Source organism: Tursiops truncatus, chromosome 2, assembly GCF_011762595.2.
Source record: "Tursiops truncatus isolate mTurTru1 chromosome 2, mTurTru1.mat.Y, whole genome shotgun sequence".
Classification (NCBI taxonomy): Eukaryota; Metazoa; Chordata; class Mammalia; order Artiodactyla; family Delphinidae; genus Tursiops; species Tursiops truncatus.
The window spans coordinates 1,137,404-1,162,657 of record NC_047035.1 but is presented as its reverse complement, the minus strand read 5'-3'; the positions used below and the strand labels follow the sequence as shown (position 1 = coordinate 1,162,657).

General features: G+C 68.2%; 1 protein-coding gene across 4 annotated transcripts; it reads right to left on the bottom strand.

The window, feature by feature from the left end:
• Positions 1–1,949: 1,949 nt before the first annotated feature.
• AKT1 (AKT serine/threonine kinase 1) lies at positions 1,950–24,388 on the bottom strand. Of its 4 annotated transcripts, XR_012329807.1 has the most exons (15): positions 24,241–24,387; positions 21,458–21,596; positions 9,899–10,027; positions 7,257–7,368; positions 7,004–7,151; positions 6,569–6,700; positions 6,429–6,494; positions 5,246–5,314; positions 4,980–5,105; positions 4,763–4,891; positions 4,451–4,665; positions 4,088–4,175; positions 3,182–3,284; positions 2,765–2,940; positions 1,950–2,588 (listed from the first exon to the last, which is right to left on the bottom strand). XR_012329807.1 is itself a non-coding variant. In XM_073799993.1 (14 exons), the coding sequence occupies exons 2-14, from the start codon at positions 21,501–21,503 to the stop codon at positions 2,861–2,863; spliced, it is 1,344 nt and encodes a 447-aa protein (XP_073656094.1). In that variant the 5' UTR covers positions 21,504–21,596; positions 24,241–24,388; the 3' UTR covers positions 1,950–2,860. The 4 variants fall into 4 exon arrangements, 3 of the variants coding, with proteins under 3 accessions (XP_073656094.1, XP_033706428.1, XP_033706429.1); XM_073799993.1 differs by having other exon boundaries at positions 1,950–2,940; positions 4,451–4,566; positions 24,241–24,388; XM_033850537.2 differs by having other exon boundaries at positions 1,950–2,940; positions 24,241–24,386.
• Between the last annotated feature and the right edge of the window lie 866 nt (positions 24,389–25,254).

Below are 25,254 nucleotides of genomic sequence, written 5' to 3'. Positions count from 1 at the left end.
TGCCGTCCGACACCCCAGCCTGGCTGGCTCCTTGCTGGGAGCTGCTGACCTACCCGCAGCCCCCAGGGCCTCGGCTACAGCACGCAGCCATGCCTGCTGAAACGTGGGCACTACAGGTGCTAAAGGCACCTCTGTTCCTGTCTTGCTGTCCCTCCGGAGGCCCGGCCTGCTGCTTGGAAGGGCTGGGTGCGACATGGGAGGGCGTTCGGCCCCCGTGCAGGCCAGGCCGTGGGACCTCCACCCTGCTGGTCCTCACTGCCCCAGGCCGCTGTTCACCAGGCCCCTCCGGCTCTGCTCTGGCCCTGCGGCCGGGACCGGATAGCGCCCAGGAGTTTCCTCCCCGAAGTGCCGGTCTCCCTGCACCCCTACCACTCCACCCCGAGGCGCCTGCGCAGCCCCACCTCCGCGAAGGCTGGGAGGCCCTGGGGTCTCCGGCCTCGGCTCTTTCCTTCTCGGCCCCACCCACCCGGATGGGACACACCATCAGGGTAAGTTTGTGCTCATGTCCATGCCCATGACCTTGAAGCCTGTCCCAGGCCAAGGAACGTCCCTAAGGCCATCACCCGCATCCCCGTTATCCCCCAACCATCCCCCCATCATCACCCAAGGAGGCCCCACGAGAAAGCGCAGCGCAGCTCGTGCCCCTCCGCCTGGCCAGCTGGCCGCCACCCCCCCACATGCCCCAGCTCCAGCTTCAGAGGCACCTCCCGGTTTTCCACACCACATCTGACGCTTTGGGGTACCATTTGCTCGAAGTTCGAGGATAATGGAAAGGTACTGCTGTAGGTTCTGGTGTCTACAATATACATTTTTCCCCCTTTTTTTATGTGTTAAAATACACACCTCTTCAAGACCCTGCCTTCAGCTCTTTGGGGTATATGTGTACCCAGGAGTGGAATTGCTGGGTCACATGGTAGTTGTTTTTATTTTTTTGAGGAACTTCCATACTGTTTTCCGGAGGCTGAGCCATTTTACATTCCTACCCACAGTGCACAGGCTTCCAATTTGAAGGACGTTTTTACGTATCTGAAATCTGGATCCAAAGCATCATTTAGCAGGTAACGTTTGGTGTGTTTGTGGTTTCCAAAAAAGCTGTGGGAGTGAAATAGTTCAGAGCCTATCAACACTGAGCAATCGGGCACCGCCCAGAGAGGCACCCGCAGGCCTGACTGACCCCACCCACCTCATGCCCCGCGCAGGCGCCCCTTCCAGCAGAAGGGGCAGCCACCCCGCCCCAAGGAATGTCTTGTCAGGGTCACGGGCCCCGGAGCCTGGAGAAGCAGGCTGCTCTGCCCCCTCCCCCGGGCCCAGGCGCCAGGCCCAGTGAAAGGTCCGGCCCCGTCCCGGCCACGCCTGCGGGGTTGAGTCCCCGTGAGAGAGGAGGAGCTGAGGCTCCGCCCACCCCTCTCTGGGCAGGCGCCTGGAGGCCGACGCGCGGGCCAGCGCCGGCAGCCGGCTCCTCTCCGCACCCACCAGGTGGCGCCCGCGGCACGTCCCGCTGGGCTGCTCGGGCGCCCCGGACCCACTCCCGCCTGTCCCGCCTGACCCAGGCTTGCGGTGTGACCGCCGGCAGGCCGCTCTCTCGGTCCTCCTCGGGCCCTAGGGCCTGGCAGTGACCCGAGTCTCGGCCTTGGCCAGCTCGGGGCCCTGCAGGATGGCTGGTCCTTCCTGGTGGTCGGGGTCTGCGGCATTGCATGGACAGAGCTGGTAGGCAGACGGCTGTGCAGTCTGGGTGGCTTCCTTGGGGCATGGGGCTGGGGTGAAGCCAGGTGGAGACAGGGACGGCCAGGGCATCCCCCGCTCCGGTGAGTCCCGCCGGAGTGGGGTGGGGGGACATCGTCCCTCAAAGGTCATCCCTGGGGCCTCTGGGCAGGAAGGACAGGGCGCTCCCCGCAAGCGGACCGGCCACATGCTCCTTCACCTGCCACCCAGCAAAACAAGCCACAGAGTTGAAAAGCAATTTTTATTGAAGAATTTGGAGGGAAAGTCTCATAATAGTAAAAATACTAAAGTTGAGTATAAAAAAACGCCACGGTGCAGCGCAGCGTCCAGCCGGGAGACACGGAGGGTGCAGCGACGGCCCCTCCGAAGGGTGTCAGGTGGGGCCAGGGCAACAGCAGGAGAGTGAAGCTTCTATAAGGACAGGTGCTACCAGGGGAAGCCATCGGGTGAGACGGTCCCAATGGGGAAGGGGGCGGAGTGAGGGCCCTCTCCTGAGATTAGAAACCCCAGTATGCACGTGAACAGCATAATACTCGGCAACAGATGTCACCTGGCTCTTCTATCTTGCCGGCGAACCCCGGCCCAACCCCATTGCAGGGGCCACCCTCCTCCAGCCTCAGTGCTGGGGCTGCTGCGTGCCCCACCCAGAGCGAGAGGGGGCCAGGCCAGCGCACCACGGCAAGGTGGCTTCTGGGGCCCCCGGGCCGGGCTGGGCCGAGGCAGGGGCAGCCAGGGACAGCCGGCGAGAGGGACGGAGGGGCCGCGGGCAGGGCCCACCCAGGCCCGATTGCACTTGGCTGCAGAAGTCCTCAACGTTTTCCTACGTGAATCTAATTGTTCCGAAGGCCGCGGCCACGTCTGGAGAACTGGATGAATAAATTAAGAAAAACCGCAGGATGTCTTCCTCCCGACCTGGCTGGCCGAGAGGACACCGCCCCCAAGGCGGGCAGCCCTGCCCACAGCACGAGGCATCTTCCCATCCGTGTTGGAGGACAGCAATGGTTCCGCCCAAACGCATCCGGAAATAAGAAACATTAAATACAGATCATCCGTGCGAGGCTTCCTCCCGAGTCTTCCAAGCCCTCGTCCGGAGCACGTGGCTGCCCACGGCTGCGTCCCAAGCACGCCGGCTGGCCCCTCAGGCCGTGCCGCTGGCCGAGTAGGAGAACTGGGGGAAGTGAGGCCTCCGCTCGCTGTCCACGCCCTCCATGCTGTCGTCTGCGGGCGGGAGGAGCGGTTCAGCTCCGGGCACCGGGCAAGTGAGGCCGGCCGGCCCCAGGGCTCGCCTCCCAGACTCCGCATCCAGCCTCAGCGAGCCCCCATCCCACGATCCCAGGGCCGGGGGCCGCGGCCCTCCCGCCCTGACGGCCACCCGTGAGGGAGCCTTCCCAGTAAAATGCTGAGCACGGAGATCTGTTGCCCGGAGAGGAGGAAGGCGTCGGCAGGGAGGTCCCCTCACCTCGGTCGGGCGGCGTGATGGTGATAATCTGGGCTGTGAACTCTTCGTCAAAATACCTGGTGTCCGTCTCGGACGTGACCTGAGGCTTGAAGGGTGGGCTGAGCTGCAGGAAGGGGGCTGCGTTACAGGTCTCACCCTGTACTGCCCGGCGCACCTGGACCTGGACCTGGACCTGGACCCGGACCCAACTCAGGACCCACCCAGGAGCCAAGGCTGGGGCCAGGCCTTCCTCTGCCCACGTCCCATCTGGGGCCTCGCCCTTCAGGGATCCACCTGCGGGGCCACCGGCCTCACTCGCGGCCCCCGGATGGCAGAGTGGCCCGGCAGCGTCAGGCCACAGAGAGGACTCACCACAACGCAGGACGCAAGGGCAACTGCAGAGGGACAGGCTGGCGGGAGGAAGGACCCCCACTCCCCCGACCCCGGGCCCAGGTGCAGGGCTGCCTGGGAACTAGCAGCAACTAGCAGGGGGTCTCTCGGGTCGGGGCTGGGACTAGAGCGCTTGGAGGGCAGGCCCAGGGGGCGGCAGGACCCTGGCTGGAGCAGAGCAGGGTGGAGAGCCCTGTCTCACAGGGACAAAGGCCCAGCCGGCCATGTGTGGCCTGCGGGGGGGGGGGGGGGGGGGGGGCTGGAAACGGGGTGGACGCATGCTTGGAGACAGGCACCCAGCAAGCCTAGGGGCAACCGTCCTGAGCCTGCTGGCCACCCCACCAGCACGGGCCAGGGCCTGGGGCTCCCAGGTCCCTCCGAGGGCAAAGTGCAGAGGCACACGTGCAGGAAGCAGCTGCCTCGCTCCTCGGAGGCCTCCTCACGTGTGCTTGTGGGGTATGTAAGCAGGTATGTGTGTGAGCAGGTGGGTGTGAGCGGGCGTGTGCGGGGGGAGGGGTGTACACAGGCCCCACGCACCTTCTTCTCATACACATCCTGCCACACGATGCTGGCGAAGAAGCGGTGCTGCATGATCTCCTTGGCGTCCTCGGAGCCCCCACCGAGCCTGCGGGGAGACGGAGGCCACGGTGACGGGGTCGCCACCTGCGGGGGGGCCCAAGGTTCGGACCCCTCCTCCCACAGGCTGAGGTCGGCCGCCAGGCAGCAGCCCGGGCAGCTGCAGGGTGCTGGGTGGGCAGGAGCTGCCGGCAGGGCCGGCTCTTCCCGAGCAGGTGTGAGCAGGCCCTCTGCCCGGGCCAGCCCAAGCCGAGGACATCACACATGGCCACCAGCACGGTCGTTCCCTGGGGGTTTCGGGGGACAGCCCAGGGCAGGGCTCACCGCTGCTTGGGGTCCTTCTTGAGCAGCCCTGAGAGCAGGGACTTGGCCTCAGGGCTGAGCGTGCGTGGGAAGCGGATCTCCTCCATGAGGATGAGCTCGAAAAGCTTCTCGTGGTCCTGGTTGTAGAAGGGCAGGCGGCCGCACATCATCTCGTACATGACCACGCCCAGTCCCCACCAGTCCACCGCCCGGCCGTAGTCGTTGTCCTCCAGCACCTGGGGTTGCAGGGCACGGGCTCAGAGGGCACCTGAGACACGGGGACTCGGGGGTCGGGAGGGGGGAGGGGGGGCTCGGGGCGCGGCAGACGCGCACCTCGGGGGCCAGGTACTCGGGCGTCCCGCAGAAGGTCTTCATGGTGGCGCCATCCTTGATGCCCTCCTTGCACAGCCCGAAGTCCGTGATCTTGATGTGCCCGTCCTTGTCCAGCATGAGGTTCTCCAGCTGCAGGAGGCGGCCTCCGGGTCAGCCCGCCTCCACACCCCGCCCCAGCCCCGCCCCAGCCCCGCCCCAAATCCCCGGCCCCGCCCACCTTGAGGTCCCGGTACACCACGTTCTTCTCCGAGTGCAGGTAGTCCAGGGCAGACACGATCTCGGCGCCGTAGAACCGGGCCCGGTCCTCGGGGAACACCCGCTCCCGGGACAGGTGGAAGAAGAGCTGCGGGACGGGGAGCCTGAGCGGGGCCGGCGACCTGGGCCAGGGTCACGGGGCGGAGACCCTAACCAGGCGGGGAGCTGGGAGGGCAGCCACCCAGACACCCGAGGCTCAGAAAGGGCCGCCCCGGGACCGGGCCCTACCTCGCCTCCGTTGGCGTACTCCATGACGAAGCACAGGCGGTCGTGGGTCTGGAAGGAGTACTTCAGGGCCTGTGAGGGAAGCAGAGCTGGAACCCGGCCCTCAAGCTGGGCAGGAGCTTCGCCCTGTTCAGGGCGGGGGATACCCCGCTGCCCCACCGGCCGCGCCCGAGGACGAGTGGCTGCACGTCCAGGGACCGAGAGGCGGCGCCCCTCTAGGGCCGCCTTGCTGCCCTCACACCTCAAACCACAGGCGGCCTCGCTTTAAAAGAAAGGCCCGCTGATGACCGCTTGCTCACAGAAACACGGACGGGAGATCCTCCCCGGCTCTGGGCTCCCGCACGGCCAGGCCGGCCGCACCGACCAGGGAATCTGCGGAACGCGATGTTAGCGTCCCGTACGGGGATCCACTGGAGGGTGGAGGGCACGACAGAGCCGGGCCTTTTCCTCACAATCCTCCAGCCAGACAGAGGGAAAAAGGGCAAAATGAAGCAGACGAGGCAAAGCCACGGTGACGCGTAACATCTGGACGAGCAAACACGATGTCTGCTCTTGAAGTCATGTTTCTCATAAGAAAACGTCTCAGGAAAAACATCGCTGCAAGCCTGACCACTGCTCTGCCCCTGCTTCGGATCAGGCCGTCCCCTGGAGCAAGGACACCTGTGCTGAGCGGAGGGGACAGGCCCACAGTGCTCCCGGGCACAAGACCTCAGAGGCCGGCGCCGGGTCGCCCAAGGCCTGAGTCCTGAGCCCTGTCCGCCTGACTGCTGACCTTCTGGGGGCGGAGCTGGCTGGGCCTGGCAGCCTAATTCCGGGCACTTCCCTGTTGCTCCAGAAGGCCAGGGGTTTTCCATACACCCCTCCTGGCCCAGGTTCCCCCGGGACAGGGACCTCCCGGAGGGAGCCTCAAAGGGGAAGCAGTGCAAGACCGTGCAGAAGGGTGGGCATGGGGGGCGTGGCCCCCCAGGGTCTCAGCAGGTCAGAGGGCAGGCCAGGCCTCCTGCCCGCTCTGTGCACCAGCGACCCCGCACCACGCACCTCCACCCGCCCCTCCTGGAGGCCCGCCCGCCGTCCACGGGGCCCTGAGCCCGCCAGATTCACAGGGGAGGAGGGGTTGGTGCGAGTGACCGCGCGACCCCAGCACCTGGTGCCCGAGCCGTCCCCCCGGGGTCCAGAGGGGACTCACCGTCAGGAAGGGGTGCCGGGAGTTCTGGAGGACGCGGTTCTCCGTGAGCGTGTGGGCCACCTCGTCCTGGAAAACAGAGCCCACTGAGCCGCCCGCCCCGCCTGGCCCGGCGCCGGCCCCCGCCCCGGCCCTGGCCCTACCTTGGCCACAATGACCTCCTTCTTCAGGATCTTCATGGCATAGTAGCGGCCCGTGGCCTTCTCCTTCACCAGGATCACCTTCCCGAAGGTGCCTTTGCCCAGCAGCTTCAGGTACTCAAACTCATTCATGGTCTGGGGGTAGCGGGCAGGCACCAGGGTCAGGGGGCAGCATGGTGAGTGCTGGAGGCCCAACAGTGGTGAGGGGTGCCAGAGGCCGGGGCCACCGCGGCCAGCCTCGGGGCCGAGCACAGGTGGGGCCCGAGGGGTCCAGGGCTCGTGGGAGATCACGGGCTGTGCACCCCGACTTGGAGCCCTGGGGTTCGGGGGGACGGTGGGAGCAAGGGCACCCGGGCCTTCCCGAACCTGGCGTCCCTCCCTCACTCCTGTGCGAGGAGCTGGGCGGGGCAGGGCCCCAAGGGCAGGGCCGGGCCTCACCACGCGGTGCTTGGGCTTGGCCAGCGCCACCTCCATCTCCTCGGCCCCTGAGTTCTCGCCAGGCGAGCCCGACCGGAAGTCCATCATCTCCTCCTCCTGCCTCTTGAGCCCGTCGGCCACCGTCTGGATGGCGGTTGTCCACTCCTCCCTGCAGGGCAGTCAGTCAGCTGAGGCCCCAGCCCCGCCCAGGCCTGGGGCCTCCCCCGCCGAGGCCCCTGGGCTTGGGGCACCGGGACTCGTCTCCAGCGCGTACCGCTCCTCGGGGGTCTCTACGTGGAACGTGCGCTCGATGACCGTGGTCCACTGCAGACAGCGGATGATGAAGGTGTTGGGCCGCGGCCGCTCCGTCTTCATCAGCTGGCATTCTGGGGGCAGGCGAGCATCTGTCTGCACTGAGCCCCGGCCCACCCGCCACAGCCCAGCCCTGTAAAAGGGGGCCAGGACCCCCACTCCAGCTGGGACCCTGCTCAGAGAGCTCAGCGGCGCCCCTCAGGGGGTGTCTGGGGGCCGGTCAACCCTCCGTGGTCCTTCCTTGGGTCTCCAAGCCCCCCTGCCAGCCAGGACACGGCCTTCAACCAGCCGGAGGGTGAGGGGTTTGGGAGGGCAGCTCGCCCTCCCCGAGCAGAACCATCCCACCACTTTCCCAGCCTCACGATGACCAGCGCTCTGCCTGCCCCCTCTCGGCGCAGGGCCAGTCCCAGAACAGAGGGGGATAGTGACTCACCCTCCGGAGAAGCTGCCTGTCCACCCCCGAGGCCACTTGGGCTGCACCCTCCCCACACTGCTGCCCATGCCCCCAGGTGCACACGGGAGTGAAAACAGGCACATGCACACCTGGAACACGCACACCTGCAGCCGAGGAACCGTGGAGGTGCCCCAGGCCCGGAGAGGGGCTGGATTCCAGCCCAGCCTGTATGAGGCGGGAGGGGCCGCGGGGCCAGCGCAGGGGTCTCCGACATTCCAGCATCTAGGCCCTGGCAACCGCGAGGGGCCCCGGCCGGGCTCAGCCAAGCGCAAGGGAGCGAGGAATGGTCTGCCAGGCCGCGGGGCCAGGAGGGGGCTGGGGCCCAGCCTTACGCGGAGGGAGGCCTGTGTCTACACGGGGCAGGGAGAGAGGAAAACCTGTGCGGCCAGCCTTCTGGGTCCCCACATGCCCCCTCCCACTCGCTCAGCCCATCGGAGACCACCAGGAGCCCCCAGGGCTCAGGCGCCTGACACCCACCCAGGGCCTGACTTCTCATCTCTCCACCCTGGAACCCATTCCCAAGGAAGAGCCCCTGGCACAGAGGCCCCCGCAGAGCCGCTCCCCCCTCCCGCAAGCCTCTGCTCCTGCGCCTGAAGCCCCTGCTGGCCTAATGCCCGGGTCAGGGCCCCAGTCCCACCCACTGCTCAGGAAGCCCCTCTGGGCGGTGCCCACCTCCCACGCGCCTCCTGAGAGCCCCCCCCCCTGTGCTCCCCTGCATTCAGCCTGGGGAACACTCCCGAGGGGCCTCAGCCCCCCAGCAAGGCAGCATCCCTCTGGCCGAGGATCCTTCCCAAGCCCGGAAGCCCCCAGGCTGACCCAGGAGGCCCTGCGGGGAGCCAGACACACTGCAGTGAGGCTCCCACGCGGCCACAAGGCTGCGGGGACGGGGGTCTGCCTCCTTGGCCTCCCCTCACCCCCAGGCCCCCGTTCTACCTGCTGCTTTGCTGAGACTTGAGGAGCCCGGGAGGGGGTTCAGGGCTCACAGGGACCAGGCCCTGCTAAAGCACTCCCAAGGGAGCCTCCCTTGTGGCGCAGGGCCTCTGCTCCTCCCACTAGAAGCCCTGCAGCACGGGGCCAGGCACACCAGGGGGTGGGCAGGACGGCCCCCATCTCAGAATATCTGCAGGCGCGGAGGCTGGGAATCCTTCCCCGTCAGCCGAGGACGGGCCCCCTGTGCTATGCCCCCTCCTGAGACCCTGGACCAGAACCTGCGGTCTGGCGGCAGGGGGTGTGCGTGCACCCAGAGGACCCCGAGCTCCCAGGCACGTGGCAGGGAGGGCAGAGCCAGCCGGAGGGTGGGGGTTGAATGAAGGAGCCTGGGGTGGAGCCAGGACTGTGCTCTGCACCCCAGACAGCAGCCCAGGCGGACCCCGGGGTGTGCTGGTCGACAAGCCCATCACTAACTCACCCATCAGGCCCGTGTCCCGGGCCAGCCCGGGCAGAGCACCGGGAACAGGGACCAGGCCGGAAGGCCCGCCCGGCCCAGCATCCCACCCACCCACCCGTCCCCATGCCTGGGTGCCCCCCACCATGGGTAGGGTCACACCTGCCGTCCCCCTGCAGGTACGTAACGAGCCCACAGTAGCACTTGGTTTAGAAAACGTGCAAGTTTGTTCAGCGTCCTGAGACGCCCCAGGCCAGCAGTGCTGCACCCACCCACCTGGCACCCCAGCTGAGGGTGGGAACAAACGCACTGCCACAGTGGACTGGGGTCTCTGAAAACCTGTGGTGGGCACTCGTGCTGGGGCGACGGAGGCCCCGGGAAGCTGGCTGCCCCCCACCCCCACACCCTCTTCCTGCCTCTGCCGGGGGCTTTGGGGAAAGAGGCCCTGGTGGGCTCGTCTGGCCCCCACTGGAGGAGGGGCCCAGGTCGGCCAGCTGCCCCAGGCCAGGCCCTCCGGTCTCCAGAAGTCCACCCGGAACAGCGTTGGGCTCGGCTCGGAGATCCCTGGCAGCCGGAGCCGACCACTGAGCGGTCCCTGAGGTGACACAGGGCCTCAGGCCCAGCCTGGTCCCCGGAGGGCTGCTGGCCCCAGACACAGCGGCCGGGGGGACCCCACGTGGGGCCGCTGGGCCCAGAGGGCTCTCTCCGCCCCACCCACCGGCCCAGCGCCCTCATCCCGACCCAGGGCGGCCGCCGGCACACTTACGCGCCACGGAGAAGTTGTTCAGGGGCGACTCGCGCTGCTCCACGTCCTGCGGCCGCTCCTTGTAGCCGATGAAGGTGCCGTCGTTCTTCAGGAGGAAGTACCGGGGCCGCCAGGTCTTGATGTACTCACCTGAGGACAGGCGGGCGGGCAGCACTGAGGGGCTGCAGCCGCCGGACCACGCTCCCCCTACACAGCCCGCTCCCCGGGGTAAGTCACAGCTGGTTGTGCCGGGACAGATGCACCCAGGATGCCCCAACTCCGGGCACTGACCCCGATTCCCCTGGGGCAATCAGAGGGTGGGTGGGAAGACGGGTTTCACTGTATGAAAGCACCGCCTCTGACCAAGTGCGAACCCTGAACCTGTGATTGAAAGGGGGCCAGGCCGGCACCTGGGCCTGGGGGAAGCGGTACGACTGACAGGAGGCCGGCCCGATCCAGAGGGCCTTCCTGGAGGAGGTGGTGCCAAACCAGCCGGTCTCCAACCAGAGCGCGGGGACCAGCTACAGCCACCCGCCAGGGGCTTCAGGGCCAAGAGGCCTCCCCACCCACCCTGGGTGCCGCCAGGGGGTGGATGCGGCAGCTACTGTGATGACCGTGGCGACTGGGCTGCCCACCGCAACTGGCCCCCGCCAAGAGGATGGAGCCTAGCTAGCATCCAGCAGTGAGGGGCCAGCATCACACTCAGAGTGCGATCACGGGGGCTTGCCTGGCAGACACGAGCCCACCTGCAGCACGTCCCCAGGATGGGCACTCGGGACAGAGCCCCCTCTGCCCGCGTGACAACACTTGCTGTCCAGGGGCCCTGAGCGCTGTTGTGAAGCCAGACCCAGAGGCGGCTGTGTGGTCCTCGGGCTGGGACCTGCCGTCCTGGGCCCCCGCACCCACCCACGGGTCACCCAGGTGCCCAGAACGCTCTCCCCGAAGCTCTGCAGCATCAGCCGTGAACAGGCGCTCGCGCTCAGGAGGCAGAGCAGATGTCCTCTGCGACGCGCCGGCAGTGCCATTTTTCACATTGACACCCGGAAAAAACGCCTCATTTACATTTTGCCGAGCCAGGAGTTTGAACACCGCCGAAGAACTTACTAATTAGGCGCCCGCTTCAGCAGAGGGCCACCGGGCAGCAGGAGGGGAGGGGGCCGGACTTTCCCCACGAGCTGAGCCCCGCACGCAGCCACCTGGAGGGCGAGCAAAGGCCCAGCGCCCCGCGCCTCGGTCCGCTCTGCCCCTCCCCCCGCCTCACCGCCCAGCTCCCACCCTGCACGACCCAGGGCCTCTGGGGGCTGCTGGGCAGTCGGGGCCTCCAACCACTCCCTTCCTTCCCCAGGGAGCCCAGGCAGGGGTCCCCACCGGGCCAGACACCACTGGGCCAGGGAGGACCCGAGCGTCGGCCGGTAACCTGCCCTCACCCCGACAGCATTTAGCGGGGTCTCCACCCAGGTCTGAGCCCCCCAGACCCCTGGGGACGTGGGCTGGGAAGGTGGTGAGGCCACCCTTGAATGCTGCCTCCCGTCCCGGGCCCGGGGACCGCCCCCTGGCCACTGGTCCCAGCCAGCCTCCCCGCCCGGCGCAGGGTGGAGCAGAGCTGGTTCCGGGGGCTGAAGGCGGCCCACCCCGCTCCATCCCGGGCGCCCGCTGCTCACTCCCACCCGCCTGCGCTCGTCTGGAGCTGTCGGCCCCTGATGGAGTGCCTCCCATCCCGCCAGCTGCCGCTCCCCGGGACGCTAAGTGCGCGGGGAGAGTGATGAGTGCCTCATCCGTGCAGCCCTGAGAATCCATCTTGATCACCAACTGCTGGCGGCCCCCACCGTGCCCAGCATGGCGGCCCCCCAGCGCCGCACCCCACGCGGGCAGTCGGCGCGTGTGTGCCCACAGAGGCGTCCGCGCTCGGCAGGACCCGCACGCCCCGGCCTGGGCCTCGGACCCCACTGTGGCTGAGGCCCTGGGAGGGGGACCCGCCCCCAGCCACGTGACCCTGCACCCGCCCTCCAGCTTTCACCCCACAAGCCCACCCAGGGCGCTGAAGGGGGGCCAGGCGACGGGAGCTGGGCAACACACGGGTGGAAGCGACAGGCGGGGAGGCAGCCCCACTCGGGCCCTGGCCCTCAGCAGCCGGCATCCAGACCCCCGGAGGAGAAGCCAGGACCGCGGCGGGGGCGGGGGGAACGGGCGGGGGGACGGGCGGGGGAGGCCGGGGGGCCAGGGCCACGGCGCTGAGACCCACAGACCCCTTTCTTCAGCCTCTGGGGCACTCCCGCCTGCAGACATCCAGCCAGGCCCCCAAGTGGCCGCCAGCCGCAACCTGGGCCGTGGCCTGCATCTGAACGAGTTCAGTGCGGACAGGACGCCGGTGGGTGGCCGGTCCAGGGACGGGGGGGACACAGGAGGGGCGAGGGGAGGAGGTGGCCGCCCTGTGCCTGGCCACGGCTGTGCTCTGTCCTCGCGGCAGTAACACCTGTGGGCCAGCGAGGGGGAGGAGGCAGCACAGACACAAACGGCTCCTGCTGGGAACAGGCGAGAAGGCCCCAGTCTGCTCTTCAGATGCCGCGCCGTAAACTGGCGGGTGGGGGGGGGCCCTGGTCTCTGGGGCCAGATGACCGCCCACCACCGGGTGGCCTCCCAGCAGCGGCCACACCAGGGGTCAGCAGGGACTGGCCTGGACCTGGGCCCAGGTCGGGTCCCCTCGTCCCTGCCACTCCCGCCCAAGCCCAGGACTCCCACCCACCCCATCCCACCTGAGCGAATGCTTCAGACCGGGGCCCTGGAGCCCCACATCACAGCTGGCCCAGCTCCCCTCCGTGCAGGGCAGGACAGCACCGCGGTCGGGAGACCGGAGCTGGGGGTGGGCACTTGGAGGCACGCGTGGTCTGGCGCCCACCCCCACCTGGAGGGTCCATCCTCAGCCCCCCCCCCCGGAGGTGGGGGGCTCTTTCAGAAGCCCAGCCCTGGGCCAGGGCAGGGGAGGGGCCCTACAGCACCACACCCACCCCTCCCAGACACTGGCGCCCCACCCAGCCACCAGCGAAGGGGACCCACGCCCCCTGAACCCCGAATGCCCAGGCCTGGCCACCTGCCTCCCAGGCTCCAGATGAGGAGGCAACTGCCCTGGGTGGGGTGGGCGTTGGGGGGCGCCCAGGTCAGCCGGGCTCCTGTGCCCAGGGCAGGGCTTCCCTCCTCCTCCTGCCCCCCTGGGACTCCCAGACCCCAGCCCCGGCCCCCTCAGCGTCCCCGTGTGTCGTCCAGCGGGAGGGCCCTTCCGCCATCCCAGCTCATCCCCAGGAAGGGGCTGCAGGACCCTCAAGGAAGGGGGATTCCTCGCCAGCATCACGTGCCTCCCACAGCCCAAGTCACCCTGACGGGGCCACACAGCCAGGATCAGGGACAGGAAGGGTGCCGGCTGACAGCCTGCACCTCTACACCTCCCAGCCCGGGTCCCAGGCCGCGCTGTGGGTCAGGGCACCCCCGGCAGGAGACGCGGAGGCCAGGACCCGAGCCGCTGGGGGCCCCAGGGGCGCAGCGCGCAGGCTCCCCGCACCCCAGGCCTGCCACCCGCGAGTCCTCCCCTGCCTGGCACCTCAGCCCCTCTAAGCCCCCAGCGCAGGCCGCGGCTGCCACACCCTGAGCTCCGTGGACGGTCTGAGTCCCCAGCTCCCGGGGAAACTGCTGGATACACGCTTTGCCGCAGCGGTGGCAGGCGGCGCTGAGCTGTTTCTCCACAGCGAAGGGAGCCCCAGCAGGCCGGGGGAGCGGGTGCCAGCTGACGGCGGCCACCACGCGGTCCCCCGCCACCGCCACATCCGTCGCTCATGGACAGCTGCCGCACGCCATCACCCCCCTCCCCGGCGCCGCGGGGCGGGCGCGGGCCTGGCTCATCGCGTGTCCCCACGTCCCTGTGCCCCCGTCCCACCGGCAGGACACCAGACCACGGACAGTCAGCAAAAGCCTGAGAACCGGTGCCAGGGAGGGGGCGCGCCCCACTCAGCGGAGCCCAGGCCGGGCGGGTGAGCCACGCCGCCTGCTCCTGGGGACGCTTTCCCAGGGCAGCTCTCTCGGGGTCCTCACGGGGGCACGAACGGCCAGTGTGGACAACGGAGAGGAGAGGTGGCCACTCCCGGCCCAGCAGCGGGGGGACAGGTGGAGGACGGGGGTTCCCCCGGCACAGCCCCCCGAGCCCAGCTGGGCCGCCCCCAAGCTGCCTGGCAAGCCGAGAAGGTGGGATCATTATGACCAGTCACTCCCGGGGGAAAACGAGGCCCAAGGGAGAGGGCTCTCAAGGTCACGGAGAGGCAGATGGTGGCCAGAGTCCCAGGTCCGGCTGCCCAGGCGGGGCTCACTCCTCGACACAAACCGAGAACTCTTCGCAGGTCGTTGGTTCTGCCGTCGGGCAGGCAGGGGCCCAAGGCCTCAGCCCAAGGCACACAGACTCAAGAGGAACGTGGGGAGGCGGGGTGGGAGGGAGGGATGCAGTCAGGGAGCAGCGCTGTGCCCCGCCCCCCACCGTCACGGTGCAGCAGACAGCTCTGGGGTCTCCCCGCCCCTTCCTGCTGCCCCAGGACGGCGCCAGCTTTCAGGCCTCTCACCAGCGACGACCAACAGCCCCTCTCGCTGCAGCTGCCCGCATGTCACCTGGGCCTGGACGTCCCACCCTCCTGGCCGTCCTCGGAAACCCTCCTCCTCGGGCACCACACATCACCTGCTGCACAGGCCAGAAAAAGGGGCCACCCCGACCCCAGCCCGCCCCGCCACCCGCCTCCCCCGCGCTCTCTGCCTGATGTGACCTGGCCTCACCACTGCAGGGTTCAGGGGGGCTGCGTGGAAAGAGCTGGGCTGGGCCCAGGGCTCAGGGCAGCCACAGCCATACCTCTGCCTGCAGGGGCACCTGAGGCCTACACTTTCCAGGCCGGGTGGGCCTGGGAGGCAGGGCAGGCAGCCCCCAGGCCTGTCAGTCCACCAGCTTCCCCCCATCTGCTGGCCCCTTGGGTCACAGGCCCTGGCAGAGGGGACTCTGGCCACCACCGGTCCTGGCCCAGGCCCTCAGGCAGCGTCTGCCCAAAGCCACACGGCACTTAAGTTCTAGGTTTCCAGAATGTTTCCCTAGGGACATGCCTCTCACTCCTGTGCTGAGAGCCCAGGATAAACCCAATGAAACCAAGGGAGGTGTCGGGGCTCCCCGGGCAAGGCAGAGGCAAGGAGGAGAGGGGGGTGGTGAGAGTGAACAGACGGGCAGCACGGGCTCCCGGGAGAGCAGGTGGGGTGGCAGCAGAGCCCTCCCTGCAGACACAGCTGCAGGAAAGGAGAGCCCCGTGGGCACCGGCCCTGCCCAGACCCCCCTCCCTGCAGACCCTCAGAAGAGGCAGAGCAAGACCCTGGCGTCTAAGTGACCCCCAGCCTCCGTGAGCCAGGGCCCTCCCCGGGGCACGAGGGGCTCCAAGCACCAACTCCACCTCCCCCAGGAAAAAGCACCACCTACACAGGGGAGGGGGCAAGGGAATGAGGGACAGGTCGGGGGGACCCTCCAGAGAAAGGGCCTTCCACCTCCCAGCCGCCCAGCTCTTATTTACTTATTCCCTAACTGGGAGCCACGTCGTGGTGCGACAGCCGTGAGGACAGCGAGACCTGGCTAGGGACGTGGTGGGGACATGGGGACATGGTGGCAGGCTGCATCCTCCCAGCTGCCAGCCCTGTCACCTCATGCTCCCGGCCACACCCACCCTGGCCCCAGCCCCGATCGAGCTCATCACAGCCCCCAAACTCCAGCTCACAGCATACCCCGCCCCCCAGCCCGGGGTGGAGCGCCAGCATGGGGCCCCCACCCCTGCCAGGAACAGCCGGCTGAGGCCTCTGGGCCGGCGAAACCAGCCGGGAGGAGGCTGGGGGCCGGGGGTCTGTGGTCCTGGGCCTGCTCTGGGATCTGTGCGCCCAAACCAAGTGCCCAGGGGGACCGCACCCCAAGGCCCCCAGGGGTGGCAGAAGAGGCACCAGACAACCCCCCATCAATGCCAACATTCCTGAAACACGAGCGTTATTTCGGACGGTTAAGGAGCCCCGCGTGACGCAGGAAGAAAGGCAGCAGGGGCGTGGCCGGGTGGGCGTGGCCGGGGGAGCGCACGAGGCCCTCTGCCAAGCTGCTGGGGGCCAGGTCGGGGCCGGGCTGGGGGCCTACCCGTGGGGGTGAGTGGGCGGGGGTGCAGAGGCGGCAGGCGGCCGCAGTTACGGGAGGGCCCGCGGGGAGGGCGCTGGCAGCGAGGCTGGCCGGGTGCGCCCGGGCAGAGGGGATGCCAGCCGCGCCGGCGCCCCCGCCCCCACCCTCCCAGGGCACTTCTAGGAACTGGCCTGACGCGACCCGGCCCAGGCCCCTCCTGAGGGCTGGCAGTGGGCAGGGCCCGGACCCAGGGCCCCCTCCCCTCCACGCACAGGGCGCACACTCAGCTCCCTGGGGCGGCTGGGCGGCCGGTAGAGGCCCCCTCCTCGCCACCACAGGACCAGGAAGCAGACAGGAACACGGCCCGCTCAGGGCCCCTCAGGCCCGGGGCAGCGGTGACCCCTCATCCCCCAGCGCAAGGACGCCCGAGCTTCCTCTTTCGTTGTTTGTTTTGAAGGGAAAACTCAACCGGCTCACAAAACAGGAAACTTGGTCCCACACAGGCCGGCAGGCCTCGGCCTCAGCCTCGTGCCACCGCCCGCGGGCTCAGGGGCACCCCTCCAGGAACGTGCCCCCCTCCCAGGCACCGTCCTACGGAGCAGAGGCCCCCGCACCTGCCCCCACCCTTGGGCCGGCCGCCTGCACGCACCTGCCTCAGTGGACCAAGGGGACCCCCTGGACCAAAGCCACGGCCGCTGCAGCGAGACATGGAGGGGACCTGGGCATCCCTCGCCTGAGCCAGGGACGCTGAGGTGCAGGGGGAGGAGGGCCCAGGACAGCTCCAACCTCCAGCCTGGGGCACCGGGCGAAGGGAGCAGCCTGCCTCCCCTGACGGTCCCGTGAGCCCCTTGCCCGGCAGAGTGGCCCGGGGCCGTGCACACAGATGATTCCCAACGACGGGCCCCCAGGCAGGTGTGCTCAGAAGTGGGTTCAACAGGCCCCTGCAGGCCTTGGCCCCTGCTGTCGGCTCAGCAGAGCCGCGCCCCCTCCACGGCCCCGCCCCATGGGAAGCCCAGGACTGGGGATGGGGGGAGTCTGTGTCAGCAGCTTAGAGCCACCTGGGGGGCAGGTGAAGCCCAGGGCCGCAGCCAGAAGCAGGACCTGGCCAGGACCAAGGGAGGGTAGGGGGGAGGGGCCACCGCAGTCCGGAAGCCCGCCCCCCACCAGGATGCCTGGGACCCACACAGCAGGATGGTAAGGGCCTGGAACCGGGGGAGGGTCTGGGCCAGAAATGGGCTGCGGGGGGGGGGGGGGCAGCCAGGCCTGAGACGTGCCAGGGACCAGCCCCACCGAGCCCCGTGAACACACGGCGCCACCAGGCCTGCCGCTCCTGGGGTGGGGGGAGTTAAGCTGACGCACAGATGCTAGCCTCCCACGTGTGTGCGCACCGGGCAGACCTCACTTGGGGTCACGTCCAGGGAGGGTCCTGGACGGGGGACCCCGTGCCCACAGGCCCGCTCTCCTGCACCCCGCCCCTCAGCCCCCACCTGCCGGGCTGCGGCGTGGTGGCTGCCCTAACGGGCCCTCCTGGCCAGGCCAGCAGCTGGCCCACATGAGCCCAGGGGTCCCCGAGGCCGGTGCCCCACCCCCACCCAGACCCTCAGCCCCTTCCTTCACCCCGTGGACAGCTTCTCGCTGCCGTCCTCCCTTCTCCCGGCCCGTGTGGCCCAGCTGGCGCGTCCATGGGCTGGAGACGACTAGGACGCCCACAGACCCTGCGCCCTCCACGGGCTCCAAGGGTGGGACCCGCAGGTGGGGCTCTGCTGGGGCAGCTCTCCGTGGGGCTGGGCTGCAGCCGAGGTGGTGCACGGCCCGGCGGGCACCAGGGCAAGTGGGCAGGGACGACGGGGCCCTGGGGACACGTCCCAGAGCAGCTGCACGGACTCAGGCCCGTGGCCTCGCGCACCGCACACAGCCTAAAGACAAAACTGGAGGCCGCAGGCCAAGTCCAGCCAGACCTGCATCCTGAAGGAGGACACGGTTTTTAAACTGTCAACCTTCAGACATCAGGAGAGTGCACATAATAGACCAAACCTTTGGAAAGGCGACTTTCTGAGCCACACCGAGCCCACCGGCCCCCAGCACCAGCGGCTGGAGCTGCACGGCAGCTGCCCACCGCTCGGGCTGTCCACCCACAGCCTGGGGGGTCTGCCCGTCACTCGGGATGCCTGCCTGTCACTCAGAACGTCCCGCTTTATCAGGAAGGCTGCCCACCTCTGGGGACACCCACCCATAGCTCGGGCTGTCCACCCGTCTCGCGGGACATCTGCACACGGTCCCTGCGGCCCCACCCGGCTCAGCCCTCCTCACCACCTTCTGAGCCTTGGGCAGCTGGACCCCTCTCTCCTGGGGACAGCCGGGGACACCGAGGCCCAGAGGGCCTGCTGGGTGCCGCAGGGCAGCACAGCGCTGGGACTCGAGCTGCGGCGTCAGCCGCCAGCCCGGGCTCTCCTCTGCCCCTCGGCGGCTCTGGCCCAGAGTACACGCATCAGGACACCAGGGCCGCAGCCCCGGGCCCTCCCCAGAGATGGGAGGGAGGGAGCCCATGTCCCTGAGGGGCGGGAGAAGGAGCTGGGGGCCGGGGGTCTGTCCTGCCCCGACCCTGGCCAACAGGCCGTTGGGTCAGCTCTCAACACCCACTCAGCCCCGAAGGTTCCTTCGCCCCTCACGTGCAGGGCCTGGGCTGGACGCAGGGCAGACACAGCACGGTGGGCAAGGCAGGCCCTCATCCCACAACAGCCCCCCAACCTACGTAACAAGAAGCAACAGCGTGGGGGGCCTCGGGTCTGCGAGGAGCTGGAGGACAGCCGGAGCTCCCCAAACCCCCCTGGGGATCAGACCCCCGGCGGGGGAAGGGGGCAGGGCGGCGGTGGCACCTCACACCACTGCTGCAGGAGCCCTCCGCCCGCTCCCAGCCCAGGGACCCCCCAGCTCTACCCAGAGCCACCCCACAGGAGGCCTGGCTCCCTCTTCCAGCCAGTCCTGAGAGGCGGGGGGCAGGGCCGGGGGTGGGCGTGACGCTGCAGGTGAGGGAGGGTTCTGGGAGCGGAGCACGCACACAGAAGCATCTTCAAACCGTCCACCCTCCTGCCCGTGACGCGGGGTTCAGCCTGCACGTCCGCCCGCCCACGACCAAGGCCAGGACGCTATCCACACCCAGGAAGGGTACGCGAGCCCCCCCACCCCAGTCTCAGGAAACGGCACCGCTGCGTACCTCCAGCCCCAAATCGGGGTCCTCCTCGATCCCCCAACATCTAACCCAAGCCCACCCATTTCCCACCCCTCGGCCACATGACCCCTGTTCCTTTCACCCAGTCACCCCAAAGTTCAGCACACAGGAAGAGCCCACGTTTGTGGGAAAGCACAGATTCGTAAAAGACGGACAAGAGGACAGAGAAAACGAGACAGCAGTGGGGGGCAGTGGAATGAGCCTGCAACACACAGAGGTTCCCACGGGGTCACTGGGAACGGGGAGCGGAGGGCAGGCAGTGGAGGTGGGACACGGCACAGCCCCTCCCGGGCTACAAGAGGGCCAGGGCCACATCGCCGCCCCACACACCGCCTGGGCTGGCACGTGGGCTGGAGAAAGAAGAGTGGAGGCATGTGGGCACGTAGGACCCTCTGTCCCGGCCCAAGTCTGGCTGCACTCTGCCCCAGGGCAGACCCCACCAGGCCCTTGCCCACCACCACACCCACTGCACCCGTAGGGAAACCAAGGCCCACGGAGTCAACAGACTTGCCCTTGGAGAAGGACACAGGGATGGGGCAGCCGAGTCAGGTCAAAGCCCAGCTCCCTGGATGCCCCGCTGGGCCCGACACCCCGAGCCCCCAGCGCACAACCCAGGGCGGCAGTCTAAACATCACCCAGCGTGAGAGGGGCACTCCCACCCGAGCCTGGCTGGCCAGCGGATGCCCCAGTAACTGGGACAGGAGCCCTGGCAGCCCTGAGGCCTAGGTATCTCCTAGGTCAGTCCTTAATCGAACAGTCAGTTAACAGTAGCCAAGGATTAAGGGGTACCGGTCCCCGTGTGCTCTTGTGCTGCCACCAGGCACACAGGGGAGGACGGAGACCAGGGTCAGAGAGGGCATCCTTGCCACCAAAGAGGGCTGAGGTGAGGCAGACAGAGTAGGACCCGATGGGGAGCAGGGGTGGGAGGCTCCAGGCACAAGAAGTGGTACTCCTGGGGGTCAGGAAGGGGTAAACATTGGGGGAGGGGATCCAGAAGGCCGCTGGGTGCAGGAAACCTTGGAGGGGCTCGCCACGGACCACAGGCCCCTGCGGCCACCTCACCTCCGTCTCGAGGCCCAGTGCACTGTCCTCCCTGCAGCCGCCTAAGTGAGCTCTAAAAACACACAGCAGACCACATCCTTGATCCCCTGCTTCGCGCCCTCTGCAGCCCCTTGAGGTCTCAGCTCCATCCCTCCTGTGCTGCCCACCGCAGCTCCTGCAGCTTCCCAGCCTGCTCTGCCGGGAGGCGCCTATGCATCCCACAAAACCCAGTCTCGTGACACCCACTTTTGCCGTGCCTCCCTGTGTGCTCCACCTATGTCTGAGGCTCCCCCTCCCAACAGCCCGTGGGATCCCGAGGTGGGGACGGGGACACCCTCACCAGAGGGTGTGCATGAAGAGTGGCGTGGCTAGTGGCTAGCTAGCATGGGATCGCCAGAGCTTTGGGAGGGAACAGGTCTGGAGGAAGAGCAAGTTGGGGGAGCAGGTGGTGACTGGCCAATCCCCGCCCTGGAGCAGGAGGGAGTGACTTACTCAGGCACCTGGACAGGAGGCCTGTCCAGCCCCCAACCACCGGCCGCTAAGCAACAGAGGGCCGTGGGGCAGGCAGGGCCAGAAGGTGAGGGGCCCAGGCCCAAGCTCCCGTCCCAGCAGCTCCTCACTGAGCCCCTCCCTGGGCACAGGGCCATATGAGTGAGCACAGGGGAGGCTGAGGGGGCTCCAGGCCAGCTGGCTCAGCAGCTCCAGTGTAAACCCGCCCCGAGCTGGGCCACTGGGTGGCACGGAGCCCCCTCCCGCCTACAGCCAGGCCAAGCAGCCCTGCCCTGCCCTCAGGAGCCCTCGGGCAGCGCCCCGGGCCACTAATGCGCCAGGCCTTGGACCGGCCCCAGCGTCCTCACTGCCTTCCAGGAAAGCGGGTGGCTCTTCCCGCCCACGGCCCCAGCCAGGCAGCCACTCACGGGCTGCACGCCGGCCCAGGGCACACGTCCCCGCCCGGGAGGTCCCACGAGGCCATGCCCTCCCGGCCGTGGGGACACTGGGCCCCAAAGCGCACCCGGGCCGGTCCAGGAGGGTCCAGGAGCCCAGGGAGGCCTCGCTCGCCCGGCAGCCACGGCCCAGGCCGCCCCCAGCCACTGAGGAGCCGCAGGCCCACTTGGGACCCTCACCCCCGGCCGGCCCCGCGGGCACTGACCTCGTTTGTGCAGCCAGCCCTCCTTCACGATGGCCACGTCGTTCATGGTGCCGGGGCTCCCGCAGGCCTGCGTGGCCCAGACCTCGCTCACACGCCTCTAGCAGGGTCCTCCCAGAGCCCAGCGGGCTGTCAACAGCCTCTGGAAGAAGAGGGAAGTGTGAGGCTGTGTTGGGCTTGGGGACACTCCTCGGACCTCGAGGTGAGCCCAGGAGGCCCGTAGCGCCTGGGGACTCAGCCTGGGTGTGCCTTCCCACACGACCTGTGCCCGCTTAGCATCCAGAGCCCCCGCTGGCCCCCGCTCTGCCTTCCCGCCACGGCACCTGATACAAAGTCACTCACACTGCTCCCTGGGCCCAGGCCTCCCCTCCCCCTGGGCTTCAAGCCCCTGCCACCACCCCTCCTGGAACCCCAAGCCCGCAGAGCTCACTGCCCCCCTTACCGACCCATTCCCACCTCCCCTGACCTTTGTACAAATCACTCCTGTCCCCAAAAGGCCCTCCTGGTATATCCCAGCCTCCCTAACCTGCCGGCCCAGCGGAGGCCACCTCTTCCAGGCAGCCCCTCTGACTGCTTCAGCCCACACCACTCAGCCTCCCCAATCCCCTGGTGAGGGTGCCCAGTTCTCCCTGTCCATGGTGTTCCTGCCCAGAGGCTGGGGTTCCCAGGCAGAGTCCAGAGCTCCTCTTCCCTGCCCCAGACTGGGAAAGGAGAGAAATTCAAGCGTGACGTCTCAAGAAGGCAGGGGCAGGAGTGCAGGTAATTGGTACAAAGGAGAGCCCAGAGCCCTCCAGGGTGACACGAAAACCCCCTACACACACCCATCCCACAGAAACGCCGAACCCCTCCTAAACCACAGCGCCCCCGCCGGTCTGAATCTGGTTCATTCATTCGGCCAATATGTGCCGGGCATCTCTGGTTTTGCCAGGCTCAGCGCTGGGCACTGGGGACAAAGAGAGGTTCCGACGAGTCCCGTCTGTAAGGAGTACCCAGTCCAGGGTGGTTACAGACCCGTAATTACAGCTTCCAGGAGGTAACAAATGGGGAGGACTGTGCAAACTCAGAGGCACTGGCACCCGCCCTTTGGAGGCCCACCAGCAGCCTTCTCTTGAGCAGACACTTTGGCCATTGATCCTTTGTGGCCCACCCCATTGCTCCCCTGCTGGATGAACTCCTAGGCATCCCTCAAAACCCCGTTCTCACATCACCGGTTCCGAGCATCCTGGGAAAGAGCACTCTCCCCATGAGCAGTCCTCTGCTACCCTTCCAGTTGGGCACTCATGAGGGCAGGCCAGGAAAGACTCCTCTCGGGGACACCCAGGCCGGGCAGAGGCCCTGAGTACCTCCAACATGGGTCTTCCTACAGCCACCTAGACACTCTCCCGCAGCCCCCTTTACTGGCCTCCTGAGGCATGGGCTAAGCACCAAGAGAAGGCCGCTGTGCACTGACTGTCTTGGGCTAAATTTGGAAGGACAGGAAGACCCACTCACTGCCTTGTGTCTGGGACAGGGAAGACGCTCCTTGCCCAACACACTCAGCAAGCCCACAGGCAGGGATGGCAAGTAAGACTGGAAGAGGTACCACCAAGGACAGGGCTCTGAGCCCCACCTGGCAGGCACAGGGGGCTCTGGTGACACTTGAGTAGGCGTGGCCTGGAGGCAGAGGGCTGGACTCAAAGACCTCTGGATGTGCCCCTACCCCCACCCGGGCCTGAGCAGGGCCGGGTGCTGACAGAGTCAGACAGCTGCCGACGGCCCCGTATGTAAAAATATATCTGCACATACACAGGGTGGTGTGCATGTGCACAGAAACACACACACCGAGCCAAGGCCTGGGCTGCTCTGGGCACAGGGTGGGCGGCACGGATGGGACCTCTGCTTCCCGCCGCTTCTGTCCTGTGAGTGACTTCACCACAAAGGTGAATTACTGCTATTATTAAGTCACAACCTTAAAAAAATAATAATTTGTGCTCTGAAGGGCCCCCTCCCCCTGCGTCCAGAACACTGGTTTATGAACCGGATGCTCAGCTGGGGGGCAGGGAACCAAGCCCCACAAGTGTACCCCACCCTTCACCTGGACCAGAGCTCACAGCAGTTAGGGGTGGCCTGAGCAAGGTGGGAGAGGGCCAGGAGTGAATGTCGGGGGCCCTCTGGCCACAGAGCACAGGCCCAGGGCCCCAACTCTGTCCACCGCGCCAATACTCGGGAACCAATCCCACCCACCAAGTTCATCAGCTGCCCCGGGCCTCTGGGTTGGGTGGGCAGCACCTCCAGAACCCACCCAGCTCAGGAACAAGTCTCAGGGCCCAGGAGGGCTGCAGTCCTTTGTGGGAGGGCCTGGGCACCCAGCCACCATGGACAACTTTTTGTCTATGGGAAAATGAGGTCCCTTCCAAGGGCCCACCCACAAACTTCAACAAGGGCCGGGGCGAGCCTTTTCCTCGGCCCCCTGAGCACCTACTGTGCGCCGGGGCCCCCCTGGCCGGGCGCCCGGGCCCCCCGCGCGCGACCGCACCCCTCCGCTCCGGCCCGGGCGTCGCCCGGCGGAGCCGCTTCCCCAAGGTCATGCGGGAGGCCGGGGCCGGAGGCACGCACCCCCAGCGCCGGCGCGGCCCGCGCCCTCCCCGCCCAGGCCGCGCTCGGCCACTTCCTGCTCCCGCTCCTCCATTCCAGCCGCGCGCGGCCCTGGCCCCGGCCCCGGCGGCCGCGAACAAAGCGGCCGGGCCGCAGGGAGGAAATCCGGGCCCCGGCGGCGGGCGGCGGGCGGCGGGCGGGCGGGGACTCACCGGGCGCCGCGTCCGGCGCGAGCGCGGGCCTAGCCGGGCCGCGGCCTCCGGCGCCCGCCGCTCCGCATCCCCGCGGGCCGGCCGGGCGGGGCCGGGCTGGAGGCCGCGGCGGGCGCTGCTCGGGCGGGCCTCGCGCGCCGCCGGACCCGGAGCTCGTGCGCGGCCGCCGGCTGGCTCCTCCGGGCTGCGCTGGCTGCGCTGCTGCGCTGGGCCGGCCGCCCGCCCGCCGCGCTCGGTCCCGCCGGCTCGCCCTCTCCCCGCCCCGCGCCCGCCCCGCCCGGCCGCCCGCCCACATCCGCCTCCGCCGCTCGGGGCGGCCCCACCGTGGGCCGAGCGAGGGCGCGGCGCCGGGAGCGGGAGCGCGCAGCGGGCGGCCCTCGGGGACGGGGACCGCTGCGCTCCTCCGCGGGGCCTGTCCCCAGGCCACGTCCTCTCTGGCCTTGGTTTCCCAGTTTGTCCGGTGAGCCCGCACTTCTCGGCCCAGTACTGCCCCGACTCTGTTAAAAGGGCCAGTCTGGGACAAATCCTGGGCTTCTGCCTCCGTCGGGCGGGGATGGGGTTGGGGTGTAGGTTAGTGTGACTTTTAGAATGTGCCCCAAGTGGGTAGTTGAAGCTCGGGAGCTGAGGGCTGCAGGGGCCGGGATGGTCCTAAAAGACCCAATCCAAGGACCCTAACTAGTGCAGGTCCCCTGGGGGTCGTGCAGGAGGCTGGCTGGAAGGTGGGCGATCGGTCATCTGTCTGTGTGCCGAAGGCCTACTGTGGGTCTCGCCCTGGAGTGACCGGCAGTGCGAGGCCTGCTCCCTGGTTGGGGTCTGCCAGGAGCTCGCCTTCCCCGAAAGGAAAATACTGACACCTGGCAGCTACGAAAGTGGACGGGGACTTCATGTGGTGACAGAGGGAGAAGAGGGCCACAGGGGCCAGTGGACGGGCGTCCAACTGGCACCGCTTCATCCAGCACCGCTGGCCTGGAGTGGCCGCCCCGAGTCGGGCACAGACACCCAGACGGGCTGCTG